At 40.8% G+C, this 27,704-nt stretch overlaps 1 protein-coding gene across 5 annotated transcripts in view; it reads right to left on the bottom strand.

The window, feature by feature from the left end:
• DIS3L2 (DIS3 like 3'-5' exoribonuclease 2) overlaps positions 1–27,704 on the bottom strand; it is a 357,289-nt gene that overhangs the window by 276,389 nt on the left and 53,196 nt on the right. For all 5 annotated transcript variants that reach the window (XR_003506580.1, XM_027516383.1, XM_027516355.1 and 2 more), the window contains exons 4-5: positions 18,788–18,841; positions 13,536–13,637 (exon numbers count right to left, since the gene is read on the bottom strand). Coding sequence is in view for 4 of the 5 variants with exons in the window: in XM_027516383.1 (XP_027372184.1) it covers positions 13,536–13,637; positions 18,788–18,841 (156 nt within the window). In the remaining variant the exon portion in view is untranslated. The remainder of the gene's footprint in view (positions 1–13,535; positions 13,638–18,787; positions 18,842–27,704) is intronic.

The following is a 27,704-nucleotide window of genomic DNA, read 5'->3' as shown; positions in this document are numbered from 1 at the left end:
GGTTCCTGACCATGAGCTCACTTCCCATTTGAAGCCTTATACTCATCCCTTAACTGATCTTTGTCAAATGCTTCAAGCACTGACCTTGAGCTGATCTACTATAGGCCTCCTCTAACCGTGCCACTGACAATTTTTCCTGCAACACAAATAGGCCTCGTTTGGTACTTTACACGGATTGAGTGGAAAATTGCTTATCTTCTCTCTGATCACTTCAAGCACAGATGCATACTACCTACTGCTCAAGTAAATGGCAAAAAGACCTGAAGCGTAAGGGTAGAGCCCAGGGACACTGGATGAGAAACTGAATGAAGCTGGAATAAGCAGCAGTAAGGAAACAAAGTTAAGGTTAATTTTGCCACTATAATTTTCACATATATTGTTCAAGAGAAAACTATAAGGAAAACAAATCAAAACAAAACACAGAATCCAAGCAAGCTAATCTCCAAGAACTCACAGAGATAGAGACTCTTAACATTTTCTTTTTTAAAAAACTTTTTATTTTTTATTGGGGTACAGCCGATTAACAATATTGTGATAGTTTCAGGTGAACAGTGAAGGGACTCAGCTATATACGAATCCATTCTTCCCCAGAGACTCTAACATCTTCCAATTCAAAATCAAAAGATTCAAGAACTAAAAGCTTGAAATACTGAGATGGAGTCAAAACAGGAAAACTCTTCCCAGCATAGCTGTCACACTATTTAAGAGGAGAAGCAGGAGTCTGTGAAGGCTCCTACAGTTTCTTGGTCAGTTGGGCAGGAGCAAAGTCCTTCGTGAGGCCTAATGCACCCCTAGAACGAGGATCAGCAAACCACCGCTGACCGGCCACATCCAGCTGCTTTTGGAAATGAAGTTTTTCTGGAACATAGCTGCTTTTGTGCTACAATGGCAGAGTTGAGAAGTTGTAGCAGAACCATGTGGCCCACAATGCCTCAAACATTTTACTATCTTGTCTTTTTTAGAAGTTTGCCAATTCCTACCCTCGAAGGTGCCTATGTCCCCCAAACTACCATAGGGACATCAACTGGGCACAGGGCATTTGCTTCTAAACCTGATCTGGTTTTCTTCACAGCGTGTCCCTGTCCTACCCTTGGCTCTGTGCTCTGCATTATCAATTCATTCTCTTACCAGCCAGTCCCAACTTCTTTTGGCATTAAATCTAGTTCATTCTCTGTACACTGTTCTCAAATCTGAACTTTTAATCTGTCATGATTTGACTGATAAATTTTAAGTAATTTGGTATATTTCAGAAATCTTTCATTAAAAATAGACAACTTGGGCAAGATTTTCTATCTCAAGCTCTGCCTCTAGGAAATCTGACTTAAGATACTACATTTAGGTCAAGTTTTTCTTTCTCATATGAAAACAAAGGTAACCATCATCTTTGTGTCTCTTTCCTTGAATTACTACCCTTTCTCAGCCTTCTTTGTGCTGTCCTTCACTCTTTGTGACTTGGTTTCTGCCTTTTCTTTTCTTCCCTACTGAAACTGCTCTGATCTGTACCACAGATGGCTCCATACTAGCCAAATCTAACTTCTCATTAAAATTTCTCACTGGGTCTATCAGCAACAGGGCACTGTGGACTATTTCGCCTCATTCAAATGTCCCTTGTTTAGGCTCCCAGCCTAACATTCTCTCCTGGTTTTCCTCCTTCCTCTCTGGACACCATTTCTCAGTCTCCTATATTGGATCTTTCTTCCTCTCCAAGGCCATGAAGTGTTGGTGTTCCTCAGACTCCATTCTCGGTGGCCTTATCTCTCCATAAGTCAACCCCAGGAAATTTATTCAAGTGTCATTGAGGTTACCCAAATCTCTACCTCTAGCCAAGGTCTCACCTGTGAACTCCAAATTCTAATATCCAACTGACTCCCAGCTCTACATACGTATACATCCCCAGGCCTCACAAACTCACCATATCCAAACAAACCCATCATCTGTCCCTGCTCCCCTTCCTAACTTAGCACATGGTGCCATCATCCTCTGAATTACCCAAGCCTGAAAAGTAGGAGTCATCCTAGCTTCTTCCTTCTCTCTTGCCTACTACATCCAATTGCCATGTTCTATCTTACTAAACAGGCTTAAATTCATCTCCTTACAACCCTCATGGCCACTGTGACTCTTACCATCTCGCACTGAGACTCTTAAATATTAATAACTTTGTTATCAATCTCCCACCAATTTTACTCCTTTCCTTTAAATTCTCCACCCTACCACCAAAATGATATTCTACTATTCAAATCTGACTGCATTACCTCTCCTCAAAATCCTTGAATGGCTCCCCAATACCTACAGGGTAACAGCAGAACTCTTTTACACAGTATGTAGACATTTCATGATGTGGCTCTCCTGACCTGCCATTTACCAGCCCAGCCTCATCTCCTGCCACTTTATATCTCTATCTTGCATTTTAAGCTCTAAAATACTAAAATAGTAGGTGTTTCCAAATCTACCACATTCCTCTCCCTAGTTGCCTAAATTCATAAAACAATTATGTCTATGTCCTAAATCATGACTAGTTTCTATAAAAGATAGGGTAATATATGCCTATTGAAAAATTGTTCAAAAATGAAAATTTTAACAAAATTTAAATGAAAAATGTACATTTTTAACAGTAGCAGTAGGAAGCAATAAGATCAAAATACTACTAATAATAACGATAAACTCTTTATGTGTGTGTGTGTCTGTGTGTCAGTCACTCAGTCGTGTCCAGCTCTTTGCAACCTCATGACCTGCAGTCCACCAGGCTCCTCTGTCCATGGAATTCTCCAGGCAAGAATTCTGGAGTGGGTTGCCATTCCCTTCTCCCAGAGATCTTCCCAACCCAGGGACTGAACTGGGGTCTCCCATATTGTGGGCAGATTCTTTACCATCTGAGCCACCAGGAAGCCCTTTATGGTTTATAAATATTACCAAATAAATGCCTTAAAATTTCCTTGCCTTTCATTACAAAAATTACATCATTAGCTTAATTCAAAGATTAATAAGTTTACTTTGTACTACACATTGTACTTTAAGGCAAGAATTACATAATTAAGGGTGATCTTAAAGCCCATCTAGATCATTTTCAGGTATTTCTGAATTCTTTTTTCATTAGTGGGGATGAATTTATAGTAAGTGATGTAGAAATTTTTGCCCAATCTCCCTAATGACCAGTGGCATACGTTTTTCAGATGGTTAGCCAGGAATGCCAAGTATAAGGAATCTAATTAATCCAGCATGACAGTTATCAGTGCAGTTCACCAGATCACCCCAAATTGCAAACACTTTGGAGAACTGTACTTTTTGGCCCTCTTGTTGAGGGTCAGGTGACTCATTCTGGCCAATGAGCTGTGAACAGAACTGACAAGCTGCTTCCATATTTTAAATATGGCCCCTCCGAGGCTCTGTTTCCTTCTGCCACAGAAAAGTGGACTCCTCCTGACGGCAGTTGTTTCAGTCAGCCTGGACTCTGGAGTGATGATCAGGCAAAACACAACCCTAGATGACAGTGATGGGCAAAGGGCATGAGTAAGAAATAAACCACATCATTGCATAATCTTGCCTACCATCCAATTATCCAGCAATTTCCTCAAAGGAATGTATACTGAAATACTAACATTTTATGTCAACACTTTGTAGGAGCATTTTATGTCTGCTATGAGTAAATGTTATCACTGGTAAATTCAAGAGCTAGGAATAGTAAACTTGAGTCATTACATGATCTTGGCCAAATTATAACTCCCAGTCCTCGTTTCAAAGAAGAATAATAATATCTGACATTTCTTGTGCATTTATAATGTGCCGATATTGCTTTAAGTACTTTATCTATATTAACTCATTCCTTACAATGAATGTGAATTCACCAAACCATCTCTATGGATCTAAGGAGGAATGAATTAGTTCTCTAGCAAATAATCCTAAAATATTAATTGGGAGTTCCCCAGCACAAATAAGCGACTCTATCCTTAAATGATACATTCCTTATTTTAGACATTTCAATTTGAATTATAGAGATGTGAAGGCATGTTTAAAGCAGGCAAGAACCTGAAGTATTTGATCCGAGAGCTGGCAATAAAGAAGAAGAAAAGAAGATTGTTAAAAATAGGTTTGTGTATATAACAATTTGGGGGAAATCTGATCATGGTAGTAGATATACCTTACCTACCATACTGTTATGGGTGGAGGCTCCGGAGACCTTGCCCTTCAAGATGAAATACCTTCCAAGCCTTTTTTGGGCCTGCCACACCAGCCAAGAAACCAAACAGTTCTAAGAAATCCTAATTCCACTGGAATTGAGAACAATCCAAAATGATAGTGGTTATATAAGAGATTGGATTAAATATAATCTAGTATGATGGGTGCATATTTAAAGAAGAACTTGGAAGACAAAACTTTAAAACAATCACTTGAAGGAAAAATTCGTTGTCAAAGGAAACAATTTACTGTACTAGACCAATTTCATGTGACCATAAGAAGATTTGGAACAGCCATTGAAAATTAGGGATTAAATGTGTACTTTGATTTTTTTTTGTTTGTTTAATGTAGAACAAGAGTAGCTATTCCTATCAGCACTTCCTTTATTCTTTCAAGCTCAAGTTCTTTCTGTGCCAATCTCTTCCAAAATACCCATCCATATTTCTATTATTTCCTTGTTGAAGTATGAGTATTCTGAATAAAAATAAGTTTTCTTTCTTATTTCAACTGTACAAAAGACGTGTTAGAAAACATCAAATAATTGTCCCTGTTTTTCCATCCTTAATTCATGTATAAACTTTGCTCTGTTGTAAACTAAGTAAAATAATCCTGTCCCAAGAGAAATTTAGACTTGGCTAACAAAGTGCTTGGTTGATTTATTCTCACCCTACCTTCTCAGTACAATACAGGTATTCAACAAATACCCAGGTGATAAATGAATAACATTATAGTTTTCCAGGGGGCATCAATATACCAAACCTATTCCAGTCTATCTTACTATATTTTAAATATTCAGACAAAAGAATAAAGAAGCTAAGTTTCAATGAGAAGAAATTTCACTTGAAATCCACCCCTGACTCATCAGCCAGTCAACTCTTGTTTCAGTTTCACCTGATTTAACTGTAATATGCTCTTATCAGCCTCCTTTATTCTGATTTTCTCTGGGTCACTCACTATGGCTGCATCAACTAATCTGCTCACCCTAGTTACCAATCAAGCAAAGAAGTTAATATTTAAACAACTCTGGCTCCTCCTATAGAGGACTTAGCTTGAACCCAACTCCCAGATCCAAGATACTGCAGCTGAATTCTGGGCTCCCAAATCTCCTTTGGTACAGTCAAAAAAGGCCCAGAATTCTGGTTTTCAAGGTTGGTCTTCTGCGTTGGTTCCTGTTCCCAGTATTGCTCTAACCAATTCTCCTAGCTTAGGGATTATACACTATCCTTGACTCCCAGCCTAATGGCTGCATCTACCAGTCTTTTTGTAATAAGATGGTCCCACATCTCTGGAATTAGAACCCTGTCCCAAAGTCCCAGAAGGATGTACTCCCTACATGACAAATGCCTACCTGCTTTCGGAATACCTGTGTTACATGCCCCATGAATTTGAGACTTGGTGCCAAGAGCCAGAATGGCATCGGGGTCTGCAACCTCTTTGATTCTATTCTTGTCCAGCGGGTTGTATCTCTTGGTTTGACTTTATAATTGGGTGAGCGCTCTCAGTTTCTTATCTACTATGTAGGGTAGATATCTAGTAAGATACATTCCTAACACCTGCCTTCATAATGCCCTGGGCAGCTATTATATCTCTCTAGTTTCAGAATACAACCACTCAATTCACTCAAATTCTAATTAACTATTTCTAAATTCTTTATCGTATAAGAATAATACTAGGCCTTTGGGTATCTCAAATGATAAAGTCAATTCTTTACCCATGATGGTAACTCAGGATATTGCCTTATGCTAAAGTATGTATTATTGTTTTCTGGATTTATGTTGATTTTTATGATACCTGACAGTATCATATCTAGATCAAATAACTCTCTCCTTTGTATCTACGGAATAACAAATAGCAATGGAATCATGAATTGATGTGACTCAATCCCAACTCTGTCACTCCCTGGTTATACGTTACCTAAATTAGTAAGATGTTTAAGCAAAAGCTCAGGTTTCCCATTTACGAAACGAGATAGACAAACGAGCAGACTCAAGAATGGTGTGAGGCACTAAACACATTCCTGGTACACAGTAAATACTAAAAAGTTAGCAAGCAGCAGCAGCCACAGAGTTTATATAAACTTATTTGCAATGCACTGTATTCGATTATTAAGAGAAGTAAAATAAGAGGATTAATTTATTAGAGTTTAAAAAGGATGAAGGGTAAGGTTGTTTATGATTATGGAAGATGAACTTGATGGGGAAAAAGAAAGGAAATGGAAGAGGCAAAGATCAAATAAATGGCAATCAGAAGAGTTTACAGAGCAAAGAGCAGGATTCTGTGAGCTTCAGTAAAACGGGGTCAAGGACGTTAGTCTTCCTGGAGGGGGGAATCTTGGTAACAATTAGGAATTCCCTGCTCTTCCCAGTGTCTAAGAGAGCTGGTTGAAAGGCTGCAGCACTTAGCCAACTGCACGGCAGGAAGACAGAGCCTTACTTCATGTGTTCCTCCCTGGAAGTGGAAATTTTCACAGCCCTCTGCTAACAAATTAATTCTCAGCCCAAGTCATTCTCATTCCGCGCCCCCTCCCCCAGAGAAAAAAAGCCAAACCTCTCTCCTTCTCCATTCCCATCTTTCAAACCATAGTTCAAATGAAACCTCCTCTATGAAATCTTCCCCATTTATCTCAAGAGTTTAGTGCTCCCACAACAACATGTATTTCTCCATCGTACAAACTATACTACAGTTTTTCCCATCCCTTTTCCAACCAGCCTATGAGCATTTTAAGAGCAAAGCACGTGACCTGTTCGAGCGTGTACCTCCAGCGTCTAGCACAGGGCAGGATGTGTGGAGGGTGAGAAGCCATCAAGTACCCTGCACTGTTCCAGGCAGAATCATCAAGATCAATGGTTCTAACCATTTGGGAATATGACCATCCACCTTAAAAACCTGAGGAAAGCTACAGACCCTCAGCCTATAAGAATCCATACACACACTCGCACTTTAAAAAAAAAAAAAAAACAACAAAAGCAAACATAAGGAAAGGAACAAGCAATAAGCTAAGTCAAGAGATATGTAGTCTACCTTTGGTTCCCAAAACTCCAAGTTCTCAAACAAGTCACTAAACTTATCAGTTGACAAAGTGAAGAAACTATCCTTTGCCTCAACTATCCTTCACCAGATTTCTGTAATAAAAAATACAGATACATACTAAAAGCATGGAGGAATTCTAAAATTGAAATTGTTATGTAAGAGCAAATTATTTCTTATTACTGCTCCACAGCTTGATACTTTCACAGCTATCTATTTTGCCAAAAAACATGCTGTGAAATAAATTGACTATTTACTACTACAGCGAAAAGAACTGTTGTTTACATACCCAAGAGGGGTTTGCACACAAGCATAAAGAAGCAAAGATGAATAATCCAATTAATTCGCATTTGCTCACACCATTGACTACAGATTCCTTTGATAACAATATGCTTTTGTACTAACAAACCTGTAATACAATTGGCCAGTATGCTGTGAGATGTTTATATTCTACATGTCAGGGGTTCTTGATGACAGTCTGAATATTCTCTTCTCTCTCATCTGAACCTGTCACCAACGACTGTCACAGGTGGGCTACAGCCAACAGAGCTCCCCTCTTCAGAAGGGGAAGTTGTAAAATGCTTGCACTTAGTGTGTGTGTGCTCAGTCGTTCAGCTGTGTCTGACCCTTTGCAACCCCAAGGACTGGAGCCTGCCAGGCTTCTCTGTCCCTGGAATTTTCCAAGCAAGAATAGTGGAGCAGATTGCCATTTCCTACTCCAGGGGATCTTCCTAACCCAGGAGTCAAACCTGCATCTCTTGCGTCTCCTACACTGGTAGACAGACAGGGCTGACTTTAATATAAAAAGCATTGTCAAGTAGCCGCTGTGAAGACCCTTAGGAACTCCAAAGAAATGGAACAAGTAAGGAACCCTGAGCCATTCTCCATACTTCAAATCTTCTGAAAGCCCAAGAGGGCCTACACATATACCCAGGCAGACAGACCCCATGTCATTGCCCTGATTCTACTTCAAGCAGCAACTCCAAGGGTAGGGTCCCTCTTGCCAGTCTAGATCTTTCTCTGTATCCATGCCAATCTCTGCTCAAAAGGATATCTGTTGGGGGCCGGTGTGAGGCACTCCGCCCATGGCAAAGGTCATGAGGAAGGAGGCTCGACATACACAAAGGCAGGATCAAGCCTCAGGAGTCCCCCTGGAAATCCTCGAGCATCTACCCCCATAATCAGACCCTGCCTACTTTACTACTTTGTGCTCTCCCCTACACCTCTGACTTTACGGGGGGCTGTCCCCCACCACCTCTTTCAGAGAAGGAGTTAACTTAGAGCTCCAGTTAATAATAATTCCTGGGCGTGATAGGAGTGTTTCAACCTACAAACTCCTCTGAAGGGTCTCTAGCCTGCCTGACAGGCTTGTCCGGCCACATGTGATTGTTCACAGCCTCCCAACCGTGAGAGGCACGAGATGCTTTAAACCTTCTAAAAACAGGTTCCTTAGAAAAGTTAGAAAACCATTAGTATAAGTATAGTGGGCTGATTAGAAATTGTATTGGTGAAGGGTTTTTCATTTGTTGAGCCAATGTTTGTTGCTAAGACTCCACATCCCCTGCCCTTACACATATTAATGAATATATAGAAGAAATAAGTATTAACCTTTGATATAAATCACATTAGACCTTAGGCTAAGTAAATTCTTTCCTTAACTAAAACCCACTACACCCTCACTCTATAGGAATGTAACTTTATCTGGGTGGCGTCTGTTTTAAGAATAATCACCCTTGGAGAAAAAAGTGTTCTGGTTGACTGACCACTGTCACAAGGAGAGGGTCATAAATTGTCAGCAGGCCCCCCTGGCCAGAAGATGATGTAACACCCCTAAGACCTCTGTATACATTTGTATGAAGCACCTGACTTTAATAAAAGTCAGGACTGCTGTCCCCACGTGACTTTTGTATAACATCTCAGTGTATAAAAACAGACTCTGGAAAATAAAGAATGGGGATCAGTTCCTCAAAATACTGGTCTCCCCATGTCGCTCTCTCTCTCACTCTGGCTGAGTCTCCATATGGAGCGCGGAACCTGCCATGCTTACTAATTATGCCTGGGCTTCTAAGATCCGACAGGGGAGGCCTCAGTGTCTCCTCTCCTTCGGGAGAACGGAAGGACGCCTGCGGCCTACGTAAGTGGTGCAAACTTCTTGTCTTGAAGTTTTATTGGTCTCCCGCGTAAACCAAGCTACTCAGCCTCTTTTCTCCACTGAATTTTACTACTGAGCTATCCTCATTCTATTACTCTTTATATCTTTGATGAATATTTAAATAGTCGCCGACGCCGTCTCCCCTTCGAATACCCTGAATCAGCCAGGGCTGGACCCCGGCAGATATCATTAATAAATGATCCAGCGTCCCAGGGGGAGGTCATGGCCCAGCCATAAGGCGTTAAGGTTCACATTTCTTCCCTCAGCTATCTTTCCGCCAATCAAGTCTCAGATCCTAGGTCCACAGAGTTCAGCCCCAGCTCCCTAACTTCTTCTTTCTTTTTCCCTCTTGAGTCACATAGTATAGCCTTGTTACTCAGTGTGGTTCCAGAACCAGTAGCACCAATGTTGACTGGAGCCTTGCACAATTTGGGGCACCACTTCAGATCTACTGAATTAGAATCTGCATTTTAACAAAATCCCTGGGCTGAATCATTTGCAGCTTAGAGACAAGTACTGGCCTATAGGATTGGCCTCAATTCTAATGAGACAGTCTTGCATCTATCTTTCTCTAACAGCTACTCTTAGCTTTGCTCTGCAAACCTCCTTCATGAATACCATTCCTTTCCAGACTCCCCTCTACCCATCTGCCTAGAAAGCATTCCCACACGGGGCAGTGACTGCCGTAATTCTTGATGAGCTGCCTGGCCTACCTTCCAGTAACTCTGAAGGCAGCCTCCTGGGCCAAGAGAGCTCCAAAGTTCCTCTTTCTGTGCTGATTCACAAGTCTTAGGCATTGGTAAGAAAATCATCAGAGGCTTTTCTACAATTAAGCTCTAGCACAATTTCTGGGGTCTCAGCCAATACCTAGCACCTAAGATTTAGGGACTTGGCCTCCTTTTCTTTTGACTTGAAAGATGCCACGGTCCACTCTAGTCTCTGCAATATTTCTCACTACAAGACTGCTATTAAAGAGATTAAGAGTGGACAACATAAAGGATAAACAAGGAGCACTAGCATTTTAAGAAGTGCAAGCTTCCCTGGTGGCTCAGTGGTAAAGAGTCTGCCTGCAAGGCAGGAGATGCAGGTTCAATCCCTGGGTCAGGAAGATTCCCCTGGAGAAAGAAATGGCAACCCACTCCAGTATTTTTGCCTGAAGAATCCCATGGACAGAGGAGCCTGGTGGGCTACAATCCGTGGGGTCCCAAAAGAGTTAGACATGACTTAGCAACTAAACAACAGCAACTGTTAACTGAAAAGCAATTTTTATACTGTGCAAATACAACAGGAAGAACATTACAAATGACAGCTAAAAGGATTTCTAAAGATCCTGACTCTGCCCCTCTTCAGACTTGGCTTCTATGCTTAATCCTGAGAACAGATTTCACCAAACATCTTCCTCCTCCATGCTTAAGGGCTAAAGGTATATTGACTTCTTCCATGAAGCTTCCTCTTGCCAGCAAGAGGGCTGAAAAAGTCATCAAGCAAGGTAGATCAAAAAATGCCTCCCCAGATTCAAGCAGGTTATATGGACTATGAACACCTGAGTGTGTTGATACCATTTCACTTAGACCTCTGCCCCTTGCACCCTCAGAATGCAGCAGCCTTTTCTCTAAACCAGGCAGAGTTGGAATTTAATCATCATGGTTCACACTCCACTTTATCAGGAGCAGAGTCCTCTCTCCAGGCTCTTTAGCTGACCTCTAAAGATCCTCCTGCTAACTTCTAAATGTTGGCTTTCCCCAAAACGCAGTATTCAGCTGCCTTCTCTGGCTACACTCTCTAGGTGACCTCATTCACTATATGGCTGATGACTCCCAAATTGACATCTCGAGCTTCAAGCTTCTTCTTGAAGCTCCAGACTCATTTGTCCAAATATCTTATTTCATTCGTTGGTTTCTTCATTTTCAGGATTTTTTTTACAGCTTTATTGAGGTATAACTGACATTCAATAAACTACATATATTTAAAGTACACAAATTGATTGGTCTTAACATACACAATTATGAAACTATCCCATCATGAAAATGAACATGCCTATAGCCCCAAGTCTCTTTGGGGCCCCAAGGTAATCCATCTCTCCTGCTCCCACTTCAGGCAACCAATGATTTGCCTTTCGTCACTATAAATTAGTCTGCATTTTCTAGTCATATAAAGGAATCATTGAGCATATACTGTCTAGCTTCTTTCACCCATCACAACTATTTTGAGATTCACCCATGTTAAATATCAATCAATACCATTAGTTTTTGTTGTTTTTTTTTTTTACCAGCGAAGTCATATTCCATTGAATGGATATAACAAAATTGGTTGACGTGCTTATGGACATTTGGGTGGTTTCCAATCTGTCTGGGGCTATCACTAAAAAAGCTGCTATGAACTTTCATATATAAATCTTTATATGAACAAATACCTTAATTCCTCTAAGGTAAATATCCAGGAATGGAACAGCTGGGAGACTTCATCTTTCTTGTTCCTTCTCTGGTTTACCTTTACTGTACAGCTGCCTGTTTGCTATAAAGCTATCTATAGAGCTCTCTAATGACCTCTAGAAATACTTCCTCTGGTTGGACCAGACTATAATGTACTCTTCCTGTCATCTTAAACCTGGTCAACACTGTGCTAGATGATGCTTTCAAGAAAAGAGGAAATGACCTACATCAATCTATATTCCTAGGACCTGGAGCCAACCCCTAGTTGGCGCTTTCAAGGAATCAAGGAAGGAGACTGTGCACAACTGGCAGCAGCTAGGGATGGGAGTTCCCTGGAGGAGGGCACGGCAGCCCACTCCAGTATTCTCGCCTGCAGAACCCCATGGACAGAGGAGCCTGGCGGGCTACAGTCAAGGGGGTCGCAAAGCGTCGGACACAACTGAGCGACTAAGCACATCACAGCAGACGGATGAGAGCTGGGGGCAGGGTCGGGGGTAGATCTGGACTAGCATAATTCCCTCTCTGCACTTAACTAAAAACTCCATGAGAGCAACAACTATGTCCACCTTGATCATTACTAATGTCCATGCACCCTACAAATCCCTGACACGTAGGTCTTACTCAATTACTATAGCCCTATGAGATAACAAAAAAGAATTTAATTTATGCCTCAACAAAGCTCTGAGATAAGGTAGTACTTTCCACATTCCTGGAAAAATTAATAATAAAAACTTGAGCTGCTACCATGGGTCAAGAATTATTCTAAGATTTTTACATATATTCACATTTAATCCTATGACAAATCTAGGAAGTAGGTATGAAGTAGGTACTATGATTATTCCCAATCTATAGATGAGGCATTTGAAGCACAGAGAGGTTATATAACTCACCCAAGGTTATACAGGCAAGTGGCAAAGATGAGCTGCAAACCCAAGTAGCCTCACCTAAAAGCCCACTCTATGAAGCACTCTGCTTTAATACCTCTCACTGAAGAAGACACCAAAATCTCAGTGGCAATAAACTGAGACAAATAAAATAAAAGATGTGATATAAAGCATACTAGGAAGAAAAATTAATATTTAGATATACATTACCAGTTTTATACAATTAAAAAGAAACTGCTATGAATCATTCTAGTGCCTGACCCTTATTTAAAGCAATAGTCAAAACGAAAGCAAATCTTCCTTTTCAATTGATAGACATAGATAGAAACTAAAACCCAGAATATTCTCATATTAAAAACATTTTCATCTGCTATCAAATCTCTGTTTTATAAAAATACACAATCTATTTTTGCCTGCCAAGGGAAGCCCAACCACCAAACCGGACATCACAGAACTAGACATGTACTGCCTGGGTTTACAGGAAAGGCAACAGGGACGTGTGAAGACGGCCACCATCCCTATGGTCTTTTCTTTCCAGTTCTCCCAGGATTAAATGTTGGATAACAACACATTACCAGGTTTGAATGTCCCCTGCAAGCTTTTCTTCTACCTGAAAAATTACCAGAAATCAAGGCAAAGCATGTGAGAGGGCAGACAGATCACAGGGGCGGGAACAAGGAGAACTCAAATCATTAGGCGTGTGCCCATCCAATGAATCTACGTCCCAAGTGTCCTGTGGCCTGCTTCTGAGACAACGAAGGGCCTGAGGGGTCTGGGACTGCATCAGTTTATGCTGTCTCGCTGACGCACTATGGAATGCAAAAGGCCCTGAGAAGTCTCTAGTTTTAAGAGGAAAACTTAACTCACCTTCCACTGCTCCTCTGGAAGCAGCTTCACAACCACCAGATCCCCATTCAAGGCTCTATTACGAGCAACAACGCCATCAATAAAAATGTCTCGATCACCATCCTAGGTTGGAGAAAGGAATGTAAGAGTCAGCTTACCAAGGCTTAGAATCAAAAATAACTCCCTTGGCTTACAAACTGTAGACTCTACAATCTGCCCATTGACTTAACAGGAACACTGGTATTGCTATTTAGCCACAAACAGACCTAGAGAAGTTCAGTCTCTTTGGAATAATTGGAAGTTCAGTCTCTTTGGAATAATAAAATTGGTGATAAACACATAAGAGCAGGTTAACATGATTCTTTAAAAAATCACCAAATAAGAGAAGATCTACTATAGGCAGGTCAAAAACAAAAATACATAAAGCAAAAAACTAGGATTGCATGCTTTCATAACCAAAATACGAAAGGAGTAAGTTGTCCTTTTTTGTTTTGAATAAAATAAAGCATGATGGTACCCCTTCTATACTGAATTTTTTTAAGCAAAGGGAAAGGTAAAAAGCAGACAGTTTGAAAGATAGAAGAAAATCAACATATAAAACCCTAAGTAAACCAACCACAGGCAGGGACAACAACCAGCTCCAGGATTTGGGCTCTCTACAAGGAAGCCGGCATATTCCCTGCCCTCCCCCCACCCCCGCCCCCGAAGAAAGCAGCAGAGAAAGCAAATCGTGGTTTGTTTTTTAACTGAAGTACAGTTGTAGTGTTGGTATCTTCCCTGGTGGCTCAGAGGTTAAAGCGTCTGCCCCCAATGCGGGAGACCCAGGTTTGATCCCTGGGTCGGGAAGATCCCCTGGAGAAGGAAATGGTAACTCACTCCAGTATTCTTGCCTGGAGAATCCCAGGGACGGAGAAGCATGGAAGGCTACAGTACACAGGGTCGCAAAGAGTTGGACACAACTGAGAGACTTCACTTACTTACTTACTTACTTACTTAGAGTTGTAGTGTTAGCTTCAGGTATCCAGCATAGTGACTGAGTAATTTTTTCAGATTATATTCCATTAGAGGTTATTATAAGATATTGATTATATAATAATTCCCTGTAGTGTAGTGTAATGTTAGTCACTCAGTTGTGTCTAACTCTTTGCAACCCCATGGACTGTAGCCTGCCAGGCTCCTCTGTCCATGGAATTCTCTAGGCAAGAATACTAGAGTGAGTTGCCATTTCCTTCTCTAATAATTCCCTGTGCTATATAGTAAATCCTGTTGCTTACCTATTTTACCTACGGCAATCTGAAGAGCTCAGCTGAATCTCAAACAATCCAGATCTATGAGTAGACTGCATTACAACTCAGCTCATACTTGATTCATTCAGAAGTTTGCATCTATTACAGAATCTCTTATTTTAAAGATACTCACAGGCAGCTCAAAATTTAAAGTTTGAGTCAACCTCTTCTAACTACCTTTTAAAGCCGAAGAGTTCAGTCCTTTATTTGAATGCCATAAGACTTGCTCTACCCATCAGAAAGACTGGGCAGGGAGGAAGTGGTTAATGATCAATTTGTTGGAAATACAAAGGGATCTGGGGGTATTCTAACTAAGTATTTAGGAGGCTGGAGTTGGGAAGCAACCCAAGTATGCCATAATGATCAGAACATCCTCCATCGATAGAACAGTTTCCTTTGGGCCAAACATAAATTCTACAGATACACAAAGAGTGCCTCTTGGTGATAAGATGCACAAAAAAGCTGCACAGAACTTTTTGCAATATAGTTCTGAGCTGAAACTTTGAAACCTAAAAAGCCAGGTTTTGACATCCAGTCTATTTCTTCTCTTTATCTTATCCCCAAAGAGGATAAAAAAGCATCTCAATAACATCAGTTTATCTTGGTCTTTTGGAAAAAGACACATGATTTTATTCTAATTCTATATCTTACTTTCACTGAGAACAACAGGACACCAGCAGGTACACATAGACATGACTTCTGTATCTTGAGTTTGTCATAAGAAAATGAATATCAACTTTCTATCAGTAGAAATTATAATAAACCTAAAACATATTCTCCCAAAACAAAGTACTTTTTTTATACCTGATGATCAATTCACTGTTCCTGTTGACATATGTAGCAATTTTAACACAGAAAGTGACATTGTGTAAGTTCTCAGCTGTTTTCAGAGTCAACAAGAGTAAATTTCATCAAATCTAGTCTAATTTTGTTTCTCAAAAAGTTTCAGAATTTTAAAGTTATGAGGAACATTAGACAATATTTAGTCTACCCCTTCATTTTACAATTAAGCAAACTTTCTGTTTCTTATTGTCAGAGCAGAAACCACATCTCCTATCAATTCCTATCTCTATTCTCCCTGGTAAAGCAGAGGGCAGGTAATATTCAGGCCCTGATCTCATAGCCCACCTCCTAGCCTATCTAGGAGGCTAGGAGCATGTTTCCAGTTCATACAAGTTCACAGTTGACATGGACATGAGCTACGTACACTCAGAAAGCTAGACCAGTGATGGGATTTACAGAGGCATGTAATTCACTGCCTCTATTATCTCCTCCTTCAACTGCCTTCTATAATGCTTCTAAAACCTGAAACTGACCAGAAAACCCACAAAACTGGAATGCAGGATTGTTCCAGTGTCCAAAACCAGACTATCTACAATCAGTTACAACTGGGCTTTTTTTTTTTTTCTTTTAAAGTATAACTGCTTTACAATGTTGTGTTAGTTTCTGCTATACAACAAAGTGAATCAGCCATAGGTATACATATATCCCCTCCCTCGTGGGCCACTCTTTCCCAACCCCACCCCCCACCCCAGGTCATCACAGAGCACCAAGCTAAGCTCCCTATGCTAGGTTCTTAATTACTTAGAGGTGAGTCATTTAGCACTTTTTCCCTCCCTCTGAGACAATTTTATTACTCCATCAATAGCCAGATAAGAGAATAAAAGAGGTATAGAAATAAGCCAGTCTTAATATCACAACTTTATAAAAAATTCTAAGTAGGACATGCCAGGAACACAATTTCAAGTAGAACAACTTGAGCTCTTGAAACATCAATGACTTTTGCTTCTTAACTCTCTTTAACAAGCCAGATTAAACAGGGGCAGCAGGTCACTTGCAAATTTAAATCACATGAATTTAACTTAAGGGACCCTAAGTAGGCCCGCACTTCAGAGAACCCCTGCCCTGGCCCTCTTCTGACCACATCCCTCCTCATCAGGTAAGGAGTTTTCAAGGCCAGATGAATCGTAATCAGCCCCAAGCCCACTTCCAGGGCATATATGAGCATCTTCCCCAGGTCTGTCTTCCCAAACACACACCTCAGGCGGCTAACGGGTGGGTATCTCTAAGGGGTATGGGGAGATCTTGGACATGTGGGGTGAGATGCCCACCTAGAGGGCAAGGGCTGTCACTGAATGGGGGGAGGAGGCAGGAAGCAGCAAAGAGGCAACACGGAGCCAGGACTGGGAAGGGAAGAGGGGCAGGCCAGAAGGTGGACCCTCTCCATGCAGCCACCTTTCAGCATGGAGCTCCAAGTAGTCTGAGAACTCTACGTTTGAACCCAAGTTCAAGTACATGGAGGTATATTTAACAAGGAACATATTTCACTTAACAGTTTGTTTGTCTGGTGTATTACTTTTACATATTTAATATAAGGTATTCATGCCTCCACTTGTACTTTGGTCCTAGGCCATACATTCATCAGGAACCGGCCTCACAGGGGACTAACTTACAGAAATTCAATACTGTGTACTCAGGAGAGAGAGAAAGCAGGCAGTGAAGTTTTCAAAATGCTGTATGTAGTTTCACTTATCGTTCAAATCAAAGAGAGCAAACGTCAGTATGCAGGGAGATGGGTGATTTGAAACCAGGTACGTCTCAGGGCCAACTCCTTACTGCACAGGTGTGATTCTCATGCTTAAAAATCCATGTTTTTCACACACTGGGGCCCCTCATACAATTGAGCTCCTCCAACTGGTGTGCCAATGAAGAAACAATCCTTCTTTCAAATGCAGAGAAAATGCTGGTTATGCTAGATTTCTGAAAAATGGTTAATCCATCTCCAACACTGCATATTCCTAAGAGGTTTTCATGGGTAATTTTTATCAATCTTGACTATGAATTTACCTTATGAGCAAACTCTGAAATCTAACACCCATGTAACTCTGCTTCCACTGCATGATGGAACAGCTCCCACAGCTAAGCTACTACCTCAAAGCTGACACTCAATTCTCTCATCTAAGTACCACGGTCAGTACATACATACCATGTTCTGTCACGGGAATAGAAGATGACTACGAGAGCACAAGGTCACATGGGATACTGCTTATCTAACCCAGTGGTAAGACCTAAACTTCAGGTACAAACATGAATCCTTAGCTTCTGGACACGGGCAAGGGAAAAAAGGACTAACTGAGCTTTGGAATAGGTCTTTGGTTACTGAAAACGACAACAATAATAATACCTATGGAGTATACCACTGAACTTGTATGCTCGTTAAATGTGTCATTTCTCAAAATGAAATGCAGTAACCGAAATATATGTATTCCATTTCTTCAAGTAGAAGCCAAAGTTTCTTCCTATAATCTCTTCCACTGTGAAAAACCTACATCTATGGCTATACTATTTATGGCATCCTGGAAAAGATAAGTCAAGAATTTAAGAATACTGCTCTCCCAGCTTTGCACAATCAAGCCTTACCCAGAGACCTGCTGCTAATTAGATGTCAGAGTGAACTTCCTTTAATCAGAGACAGCAGGTTCAAATGAGTCATGAATTAAGAAAACATATAAAGACTTAGCAGTAAAGAGCCTTGTACCAAGTCCTATCACCTGTGGAAAAGTGAAGTGAGAAACTCTAACCAAAAAAAAAAAAAAAGCATCACACATTATTTTTGGACATATCTGAAGATTAGCTCATGCAGTAGATTGAAAGTAGATAGCATGTTTGTTTAAGAAAGATTAAACTTAAACCAGTGGAAACACCCATAAATCCTTTAAGAAGTGGTGGCTGTCTGTGAGGGTTCAGCTGAGCCTTGCAGCCAGTAACAAATGCCATCCCTTTCATTTGAAGTGTGATTTTTAAGACTGGCAGAAGGGGCTGTTAACCCAAGGCAAATGCTGTTTATTTAAATTTGAAACAAATCCTTGCCCATCTTCAATTCTGTTTCACTACTCTTTTTTTAGTTAGAATATATGATTTCAGTTTCATAGCACATCTAAAAAATTAAACGTGACATTAGGTTTATTATAAAGTTATTGAACTTACCGGGGAAGGAATGAAGGCTTCATGAAACTTCTTTGGATTAATTCTCAAAACACCCTTTAAAATAAAAAAATAAAATAAAATCTGTGAAAATTTAACTAGTTACACGCTTAGGATTTTTCCATACATACGTTATTATTCAATAAAAAGTTAAAATTAATTAAACAGTTCGATCTAGGAAACAAGTTAGATGTATGAGAACTATTCATTGAATGCATAAAATGATTCACATTGATGTCTATACTACAGAGTTCCATCAAACACTGAGAGCTCACACTGGCACCTTGCAGTGAACGGGCAGAGGTGAGAAGCAACAGAGCTTGGCGTGGAATGGGAAAGTGGCAGCTACTGGGGTTTTCTGTGCCCCTATATGCTAGTCTTCAAGTGTAAAGAACAAGGTTACCTGGGGATTAGGCATCACTATACAACGCCCTTTTTTTAATTCTACAGGACCTTCCCACAACTGCTTGTTTCTGTGACAATTTTCAAAGTGATACAGGTTGACTTCCAAGTTGAATAGTGAGTCTCAAGATACTGGATGTATATTTTTTACTCTGGGCCCCTCTGCAGAGCTGAATGAGTCAATAATTCAAATTGGTCCAGAACCAGCTCTTAATGTAAATGGGAATCCTGGCTCCAACAGCCAGGCCACCCAGTCTGCCTTCAACTTCATGTTATTCCAGCACCAAATCAGGGTCTGCTTCTGTTTATGCTCAGAGGTGCAGGTGGGGGCTGTCTTCAATAGCAGTTCAGTATTTTAGGCCCTTGCAGGAAGCTGTAACCCTCCCCACTTACAGCTGCACTGGAAGGCCACTGGAACACATGATGGAGGCAGTTATTTTCCTAAGAGTTAGGCTCAAAGGGAGTCTTGAGAAAGTGTTTTAAATAACATTTCTCCCCTAAAATATTGAAAGACTCAAAGATACACAATTAAAAAATAGGTGAGGGCATAAAATAAAGCAGAAAGTAATTATTTCTTTCACTGGTACACCATGTTTAAATTACAAATTTCCATGTAACAGTTTATACTACTATTAAATCCCACATAGACTACTACAAACCCTCATTCAGCCCTTAATTCAGTAATTATTTATTGAATTCTGATTACATGCAAGATCCTCAGACAAACAATGTGGAAGAGAGAATGAGAACCAAGCTCAGTCCTTATTTATAGAGTAAAACATGAAGAAAGCTGCAAGTGAGGGGACAGCTTACTTTTAGTTGGGGATACTAAGCAAGGCTCCAGAGATGGTGTCCGATTTGGTCCTTGATGGAGGAGCAAAATTTGAAGATAAGTCAGAAGAGAAATATAGGCAAGACTGATTAGGAGGGGACTTCTCTGATGGCCCAGTGGTTAAGAATCCCTCCTGCCAAGGCAGGGAACATGGGTTCAATCCCTGGTTCAGGAGGATCCCACATGCCAGGGGCAACTAAGCCCGTGTGCCACAAGTACTGAGCCAGTGCTCTAGAGCCCAAGAGCTGCAACCACTGAGCCTGTGCTGCAACTACTCAAGACTGAGCGCTCTAGAGTCTGTGCTCTGCAGCAAGAGAAGCCACCACCACGCAAAGTCCACGCACAACAACTAGAGAAAGCCTGCACACAGCAACAAAGATCCACTGCGGCCAAAAGTAAATAAATGAAAAAAATTTTTAAATATATGTATTTTTAAAAAGAGTGATTAACAGGACAAACACTTTTCTACCACCATGTTGTATCAGGGTAAGAGAGAGAGGGACTGGGAAGTGAGGCAGGGAAAGCCCCCAGAGGCCTGTCCCTTCTTAAAAATGTCATTACAACTTCACTTTTAGGACAGCTGTTTCTTGTTGGGGGAGGGAGGAAAAAGCTTATTATATTTATCCTATATATTCATCCACTCACTCAACAAATATTTCCTTATTTACTGACAGCTAGCATGCCAGGCACTTTGCTAGGTGATGAGGACACAATGGAAAGAGGGTCTCTACCCTCAGAGCTTACTGTTTAGTGAGGGGAAATAAACACTCCAAATAAATAAAAGTAAACTTGTTGATTTTTTAAAATTCATTTTCTGACCCAAGTTTCTTTTTTTTTTTTTTTTCCAGTAAATAGTACATGAAGAAGCATAGAGCTAAGAATACCTTCTGCTTTGAAAGTTCCTTTACGTATAGAGCACTCAGAGATGCCATGACTGGGTTCAGGGGAAAGAAACAGGTTTGCTCAGGTCTGTATCTTGGCCTGATTTTGTGTGTGTGTGATTTTTTTTTAATTGAGATATAGTTGATGTGCAACATTGTATAAGTTGCAGGTGTACAAGGTACTGATTTACAATTTTTAAAGGTTATATACTCCATTCACAGTTATTATAAAATACCTCAGCTCTATTTAAAAGAACAAATATTATAAGGACCTAAAAGATTCTATTCTTTGTTTAAAGCATTTGTTTATTTGGTTGTGCTGGGTCTTAGTTGCGCCACGCAGGATCTTTAGTTGTGGCATGTGGGATCCAGTTTCCCAACCAGGGATCGAACGCAGGCCCCTCTGCATTGGGACCTCGAAGTCCTAGTCACTGGACCACCAGGGAAGTCCCAAGATTCTATTCTTGATTGTCTATCCTAAACTTCCTGATACATAAAAGTGTACAAGGAGGGACAGAAGCCTGTTTCGAGAAAAGCATTTGCAATTCGACTGGAGCAGACTTTACGAACTGCACCTCAGGAACACAGCGCCCTGTGAGTGACCACACTAAGAAACAAGAATCTCTAGCACAGTCCAGAGAGGACCTCAGTCATCCCCACAGCCTGACAGAAGACGCTGTCAGCAAAGCATGTCAAGAAATGGCCTTGTAACTGAAAGAGACGTCTAGCAGACGCCTTGTCTTACTCACTGCCTACGTAAGTCTAGAACTTCCATTTCCACCTTTTTATGACCATTGCCTAATTTGCCCCAAACCCTCACCCCTCATTTCCCCCCAAACCCTCTCCTAGGCCTGGGATGTGTGGCTCCTACATCCTCCATCTCTTTGCTGAAGGCTCTGGTGCCTCCTGGCCTCCATGGAAACCACGGAAACACTTCCCTTCAAGTCCTCTCAGAAGGAGCCGCTTTTCTCTCCTATCCCATACAGCTCAAGGACCAGAGGAGAAAAACTTTCCCCCCTTGCTTCCCCACTGCAACTTTAAAAGTATCCTTTTTTTGCCCAATCTCTCTCAAGATCCCCAGAATCCTTAGCAGTTCATCCATTGGCTCCTGCTCCAGCACCTTGGTGCTGTCATCTTCAGATCTTCTGGTCAGATCCCTGATTTACTAATGCTCTGCCTCTTAGCTCACTCTCTTCCCCTCACTATGTTTATTTCCTTCCTCAGCTACCGAGTTGCCATGGCTTGTCATTATCTATCACCTCTGCAAACCCTGAGCCAAGGGTCCTTCTCCTCTTATAGTCAGCTAATGAAACATCACTCTCAGTTGACTCCAACTACCTGCCTGAGTCTCCATGCCTACACCCAAGGAGCTGAACATTACTGTAGAAAAATACCATATAGCTGGGCTAATGAGTCTAACTTGGCAATAACAAACATGTTTTATTTGGCTTACAGGATGTTTGAAAATGCTTAAAACTGAGGAATTTCACACATAAATATGTATTTCCAGATTTTCATGAAAAATCAGCCACATGGCAGCAACCACCTGAGTAGAATAACAGATGCTTCTCTTACAGCAATGAAAACAATCGCAAATAACACTTATACTGGCTTATTACATGTCACACTGTTTTAAGGGCTTTATGTCTAACAACTAATTTAACCCTCAAAACAACCCTATGAGGTAGGTACCATTACCCTCTTTTTATAAAATGAGAAAATGGGGGCACTGAGACGTGCCTCAGAAAACTAAGATCCTGGCATCCGGTCCCATCACTTCATGGCAAATAGATGGGGAAACGACTGAAACAGTGAGAGACTTTATTTTGGGGGGCGGGGGGGCGGGCTCCAAAATCACTGCAGATGGTGAGTGCAGCCATGAAATTAAAAGGTGTTTACTCCTTGGAAGAAAAGCTATGACCAACCTAGACAGCATATTCAAAAGCAGAGACATTACTTTGCCAACAAAGGTCCATCTAGTCAAAGCTATGGTTTTTTCCTGTAGTCCTGTATGGATGTGAGAGTTGGGCCATAAAGATAGGTGAGCACTGAAGAATTGATGCTTTTGAACTGTCGTGTTGGAGAAGACTCTTGAGAGCCCCTTGGACAGCAAGATCAAACCAGTCAATCCTAATGGAAATCAACTCTGAATATACATTGGAAGGACTGATGCTGAAGCTCCAATACTTTGGCCACCTGATATTAAGAACTGACTCATTGGAAAAGACCCTGATGCTGGAAAAGATGGAAGGCAGGAGGAGAAGGAGACAGAGGATGAGATGGTCGGATGGCATCACCGACTCGATGGACATGAGTTTGAGCAAGCTCTGGGAGCTGGTGAAGAACAGGGAAGCCTGGCGTGCTGCAATTCATGGAGTCGCAAAGAGTGGGACATGACTGAGTGACTGAACTGAACTGAGAGGTGCCCGCTTGCACACCACATTCAAGCCCAAGCAGTCTGGTTCTAGAGTCCTTGGTCTTAACTACTGCAGACTTCCTCTTCCATTTGCCACAGCCACCACCAGACCCCTCTTCACTCGTTTGTGCCATCTGTCCCCTTCTCCCAAAAAACCAGTACCACATTTCAACCCTCAGTCTACCCTATTTTGGTGAATGGCATCATCATCCATCCAGCGGCTCAACTCAAACACTGCGGAGCCATCCATTATGACTCCTTTGCCTCACCCTCCACAATTCACCCATCAGCAGGTCATGCCAGCACTAGCTCCACGTCCACCCACTTCTCTCCAACTTCACTGCCACCACCCATGTTCACATCGCCATATTTTCTTGCTTGGTGTAGAGTGATAGCCTTTTACGTGATCTCCCAGCTTCTACTCTATTCATCTCACAATTGCCAGAGAGTTGTTTTAAAAGCATAAAATAGACCATGTCCTTCCCCTGCTTATTACTCTTCCATGACTCCCCATCAGTTCTTTAAACAAAATCCAACCCTCCAACACAGCCTAGAGAACCTACATGGACTGGCAGCCACCTAACTCTCCCATTCATTCCCAACATAATCCCCTTTGCTCAGTATATTCAACAGGCCTTCTTCTAAGTCCTCAAAAATACTAGGCCTTTTTCCACTTGCCATACTTTAAAAAAAAAAAAAAGAATAAAGGCATTTATTGATTTATGTGTTTATAAAATCCAAGATTATGTGGCTTCAAGTGAGGATAAAATGACAGCTCAAGATTAGGTTTGTTTCTACTTTCCAATCTGTTCCCTTGTATAGGTTCATTTTTTTAATTTAATGTATATATTTTACTGGTGTATAGTTGACTTACAATGTTTCAAGTACACAGCAAGGTGATTCAGTTATACATCTGCACATATATTATTTTTGAAATTATTTTCCTTTATAGGTTATTACAAGATATTGACTATCATTCCCTATGCTATACAGTAAACCTTTATTGCTCATTGCATATCTTTTTGTTTTAATTAGAAATCTAGCATTCTATTCATACTAAGTCAAACAAACAGAATAGAAATGTCATAATTTTTTGTTAGGCAAAAACTGATTAAGTTTTCTAAAATATATATAGTATACATATTATTTATATGTACATGCTATACAAAAGCTTTTGTATTAAACCTGATAAAGTCTTGAGAAAGAAGATCAAAAAAAAAAAATGAAGAGACAGAGAAATTGGAAAACGTAAACTAAATGAAATAGGAGCACTGAATATGAAATAGAAAAAGTGAAACAAACTGATAAAAGTAAAAGATCATCATATAGTCCAGCTGTTTTTAACATGGCTGCTCATAGAAACATATCTGGAGCTCTAGTGAAAACAAAGCAATACCTGCACATTTGTATTTTTCAAAAACTTCCAAGATAATTCTGATATGCATCTGGATTTTTAAAAATGATTACAGGTTTTTCCATTAAATGGCAGTTTCTGTGATACAGAGTTCTATTATTTTTTCTGTTGACCAATCATGATACAATGGTATTAAGTGAGTAATAGTTACATAATCACAATAGTAAAAGATGTTTATCAGTTTTCACAATCACCACTTGCCATTCTTCTACTAACTTATATCACTGCCTATAATGTTCTTTTCCTAGTTCTCCAAATGTCTGGTTCAATCTCACCCTTCAGATCTCAACTCAAGTCACTTCCTCAAAGAGGCCTAACCTCCCTATGTAGAGTAGCACCCCATAGTTATTCTCTCTCATTATTCTTGCTTTCTAATAAGCACACAACACAGACTGTAATTTTCTCTTTATTTCTTCAGTTGTTTTTGCCTGTCTCCCCCAGTGAATTGCCTATTTTGCTCACTGGTATATGCTTGGCACTTAGCAGGTGGTCAAGAAACACTTGTTAAAGCTTATTAATTCATGTCTGCAGAGTTGAAGTTCTCCCACCACACCAGTATTAATGTCATGCATATCATCTGTTCCTTCTAAATGACTGGGCAGTCCACTATAACCCACTAATCACTGCAGATGGTGAGTGCAGCCATGAAATTTAAAGACGCTTACTCCTTGGAAGAAAAGTTATGACCAACCTAGATAGCATATTCAAAAGCAGAGACGTTACTTTGCCAACTAAAGGTCCATCTAGTCAAGGCTATGGTTTTTCCTGTGGTCATGTATGGGTGTGAGAGTTGGACTGTGAAGAAGGCTAAGCGCTGAAGAATTGATGTTTTTGAACTGCGGTGTTGGAGAAGACTCTTGAAGAGTCCCTTGGACTGCAAGGAGATCCAACCAGTCCATTCTGAAAGAGATCAGCCCTGGGATTTCTTTGGAAGGAATGATGCTAAAGCTGAAACTCCAGTACTTTGGCCACCTCATGCAAAGAGCTGACTCATCGGAAAAGACTCTGATGCTGGGAGGGATTGGGGGCAGGAGGAGAAGGGGACGACAGAGGATGAGATGGCTGGATGGCATCACTGACTCGATGGACGTGAGTCTGAGTGAACTCCGGGAGTTGGTGATGGACCAGGAGGCCTGGCGTGCTGCGATTCATGGGGTCTCAATCAGACACGAATGAGCAAGTGAACTGAACTGAACTGATTCTTCTCTTTAACTCACATCTAAATGTTCTCTAGCTGATTTTCCCTCTTAATAAATGGTGAATGTCCTAGAGACAGGACATCCTGTCCTGTCTTCCTGGACAAGGATTTCTTTCAGGGTCTAATAACAACTTTACACCAACATTTTAGCCTAGGAGAAACTTGACTTCATGCCTCAGGCAGCTCTGGGGGCTCAGCCTGAACCATCTTTTGCCAAAGAACCACCTAGGAATATGAAACAAACCAATTTTACCATCTTTATACCCATGTCACTTTGGTCATCACCCAAAACCGGAACTCCTTCCAGGCTGCTCTATCCCAGACTCTCATTTTCCCCAATACCTCACATAATAACTTCCCAATACTGTACCTATGGAGAGAAAAAGGACATATGTTCTTCAACACGAAAACTCATTTTCCAAAAAAAAATTTCAAAACTACATGGACATGACCATCTGTTGTTGCCGGTCAGTTCAAACACAGGAAAGAGATTTCTTTGGTCACTGTGGACTTCTCTTCACCACACATGACAAAACAATGAACGCACTGAAAATAAAATAATTATTCTCCTCTATTAAAAAATATCTGTCTTTCAATAAAATTTTCTTTAGATGGGGAAAAGACAAAGGATGTCACGATATACTTAAGCCTGCATACAAAAGTTAACAAACACTTACATCTAATTAAGATGTAGCATTAAGATTTGAAGGCCACAGCATTCAAGTATCTTTCCTTGACTAGCTTTTTACCTTACCCATCAGGGCCTGCACAGATGGACTGTTTCTCTGCCTATGAAACCCTTATTTACAGTGTTGTATATTTTACAAGGTGACCTCATATCTGGAACCCATTCCTTTCCCATCTGCAGAGAACAACTGCTCTCATCTGTGGAGGGGATACTCTGGCTGCAGAGTCCCATGATGTCACAGGCCAGGAGGAATCACTTACAAACTCCTGGGAACCAGAGTTGTTATATTGATCAGCTTTTTGTTTTAATATTAGCAAAGAGTTGTTTCAAAAGCAAAAATTAATATGAGGGAGCAAAAATAATACCATTGCAGAATATTTCCCTCAGCCTATCTCTATGGATTTTATAAATGATTTTTCCTCCAAGTCATAACAACTGAGGGTCTGCTCACTCTTCTTCCAAGACTATACCTTGATCCTTTATTCAGTCAGTAAATAAATATTCATTCGATATAAATGTATTAAGCATCGATCAAATGCCAGTCATTGGGCCTATCTGTGGGAATAAGACATGACCCTGACCACAGGGAAGTGAACAATCTGTTTGAGGAAACTCAAATGCCAAGAAATGATAATAAGTTTAGAATAAAGGGTAAACAAAAAGGTTGGCTTCAGGAAAAGTGGTAATGACCAATTCTGGTTGGAGACTTAAGTAAAGCTTCACAGAGGAGGTAACATTTAGGTAAGGTCAAGCATGATTATATCAAGATAGTGGGAGAGAGCATTCCCAGCATCAGGAACAGCGTGTACAGAGAGTCACAGGGCAATCAAAGAGCAGAGTTTTTATTGGGGACGTTTCGAAGATCAGAGTGAATGGAGCAGAGCGTACCTGGAAGAGAAGGGCAGGAGATAAGACTTGGAAAAGCACAACAGGTCCTCATACATGGAACAAGACGAGGGCCAAGACACTTGCAGAGGAATGGAGTGCAGTGTGTGTGCTGAACGATAAACAGCAAATAAATGGATTAATGAATGAACAAATGTCCAGCTAAAGCTTTAACTTTCCTGAGAGGCTTTATCAAAGAAACCA

The sequence above is a fragment of the Bos indicus x Bos taurus genome, chromosome 2 (genome assembly GCF_003369695.1).
Source record: "Bos indicus x Bos taurus breed Angus x Brahman F1 hybrid chromosome 2, Bos_hybrid_MaternalHap_v2.0, whole genome shotgun sequence".
Lineage (NCBI taxonomy): Eukaryota > Metazoa > Chordata > Mammalia > Artiodactyla > Bovidae > Bos > Bos indicus x Bos taurus.
The sequence above is the reverse complement of the archived record's forward strand: the minus strand, read 5'-3'. Positions and strand labels throughout refer to the sequence as shown.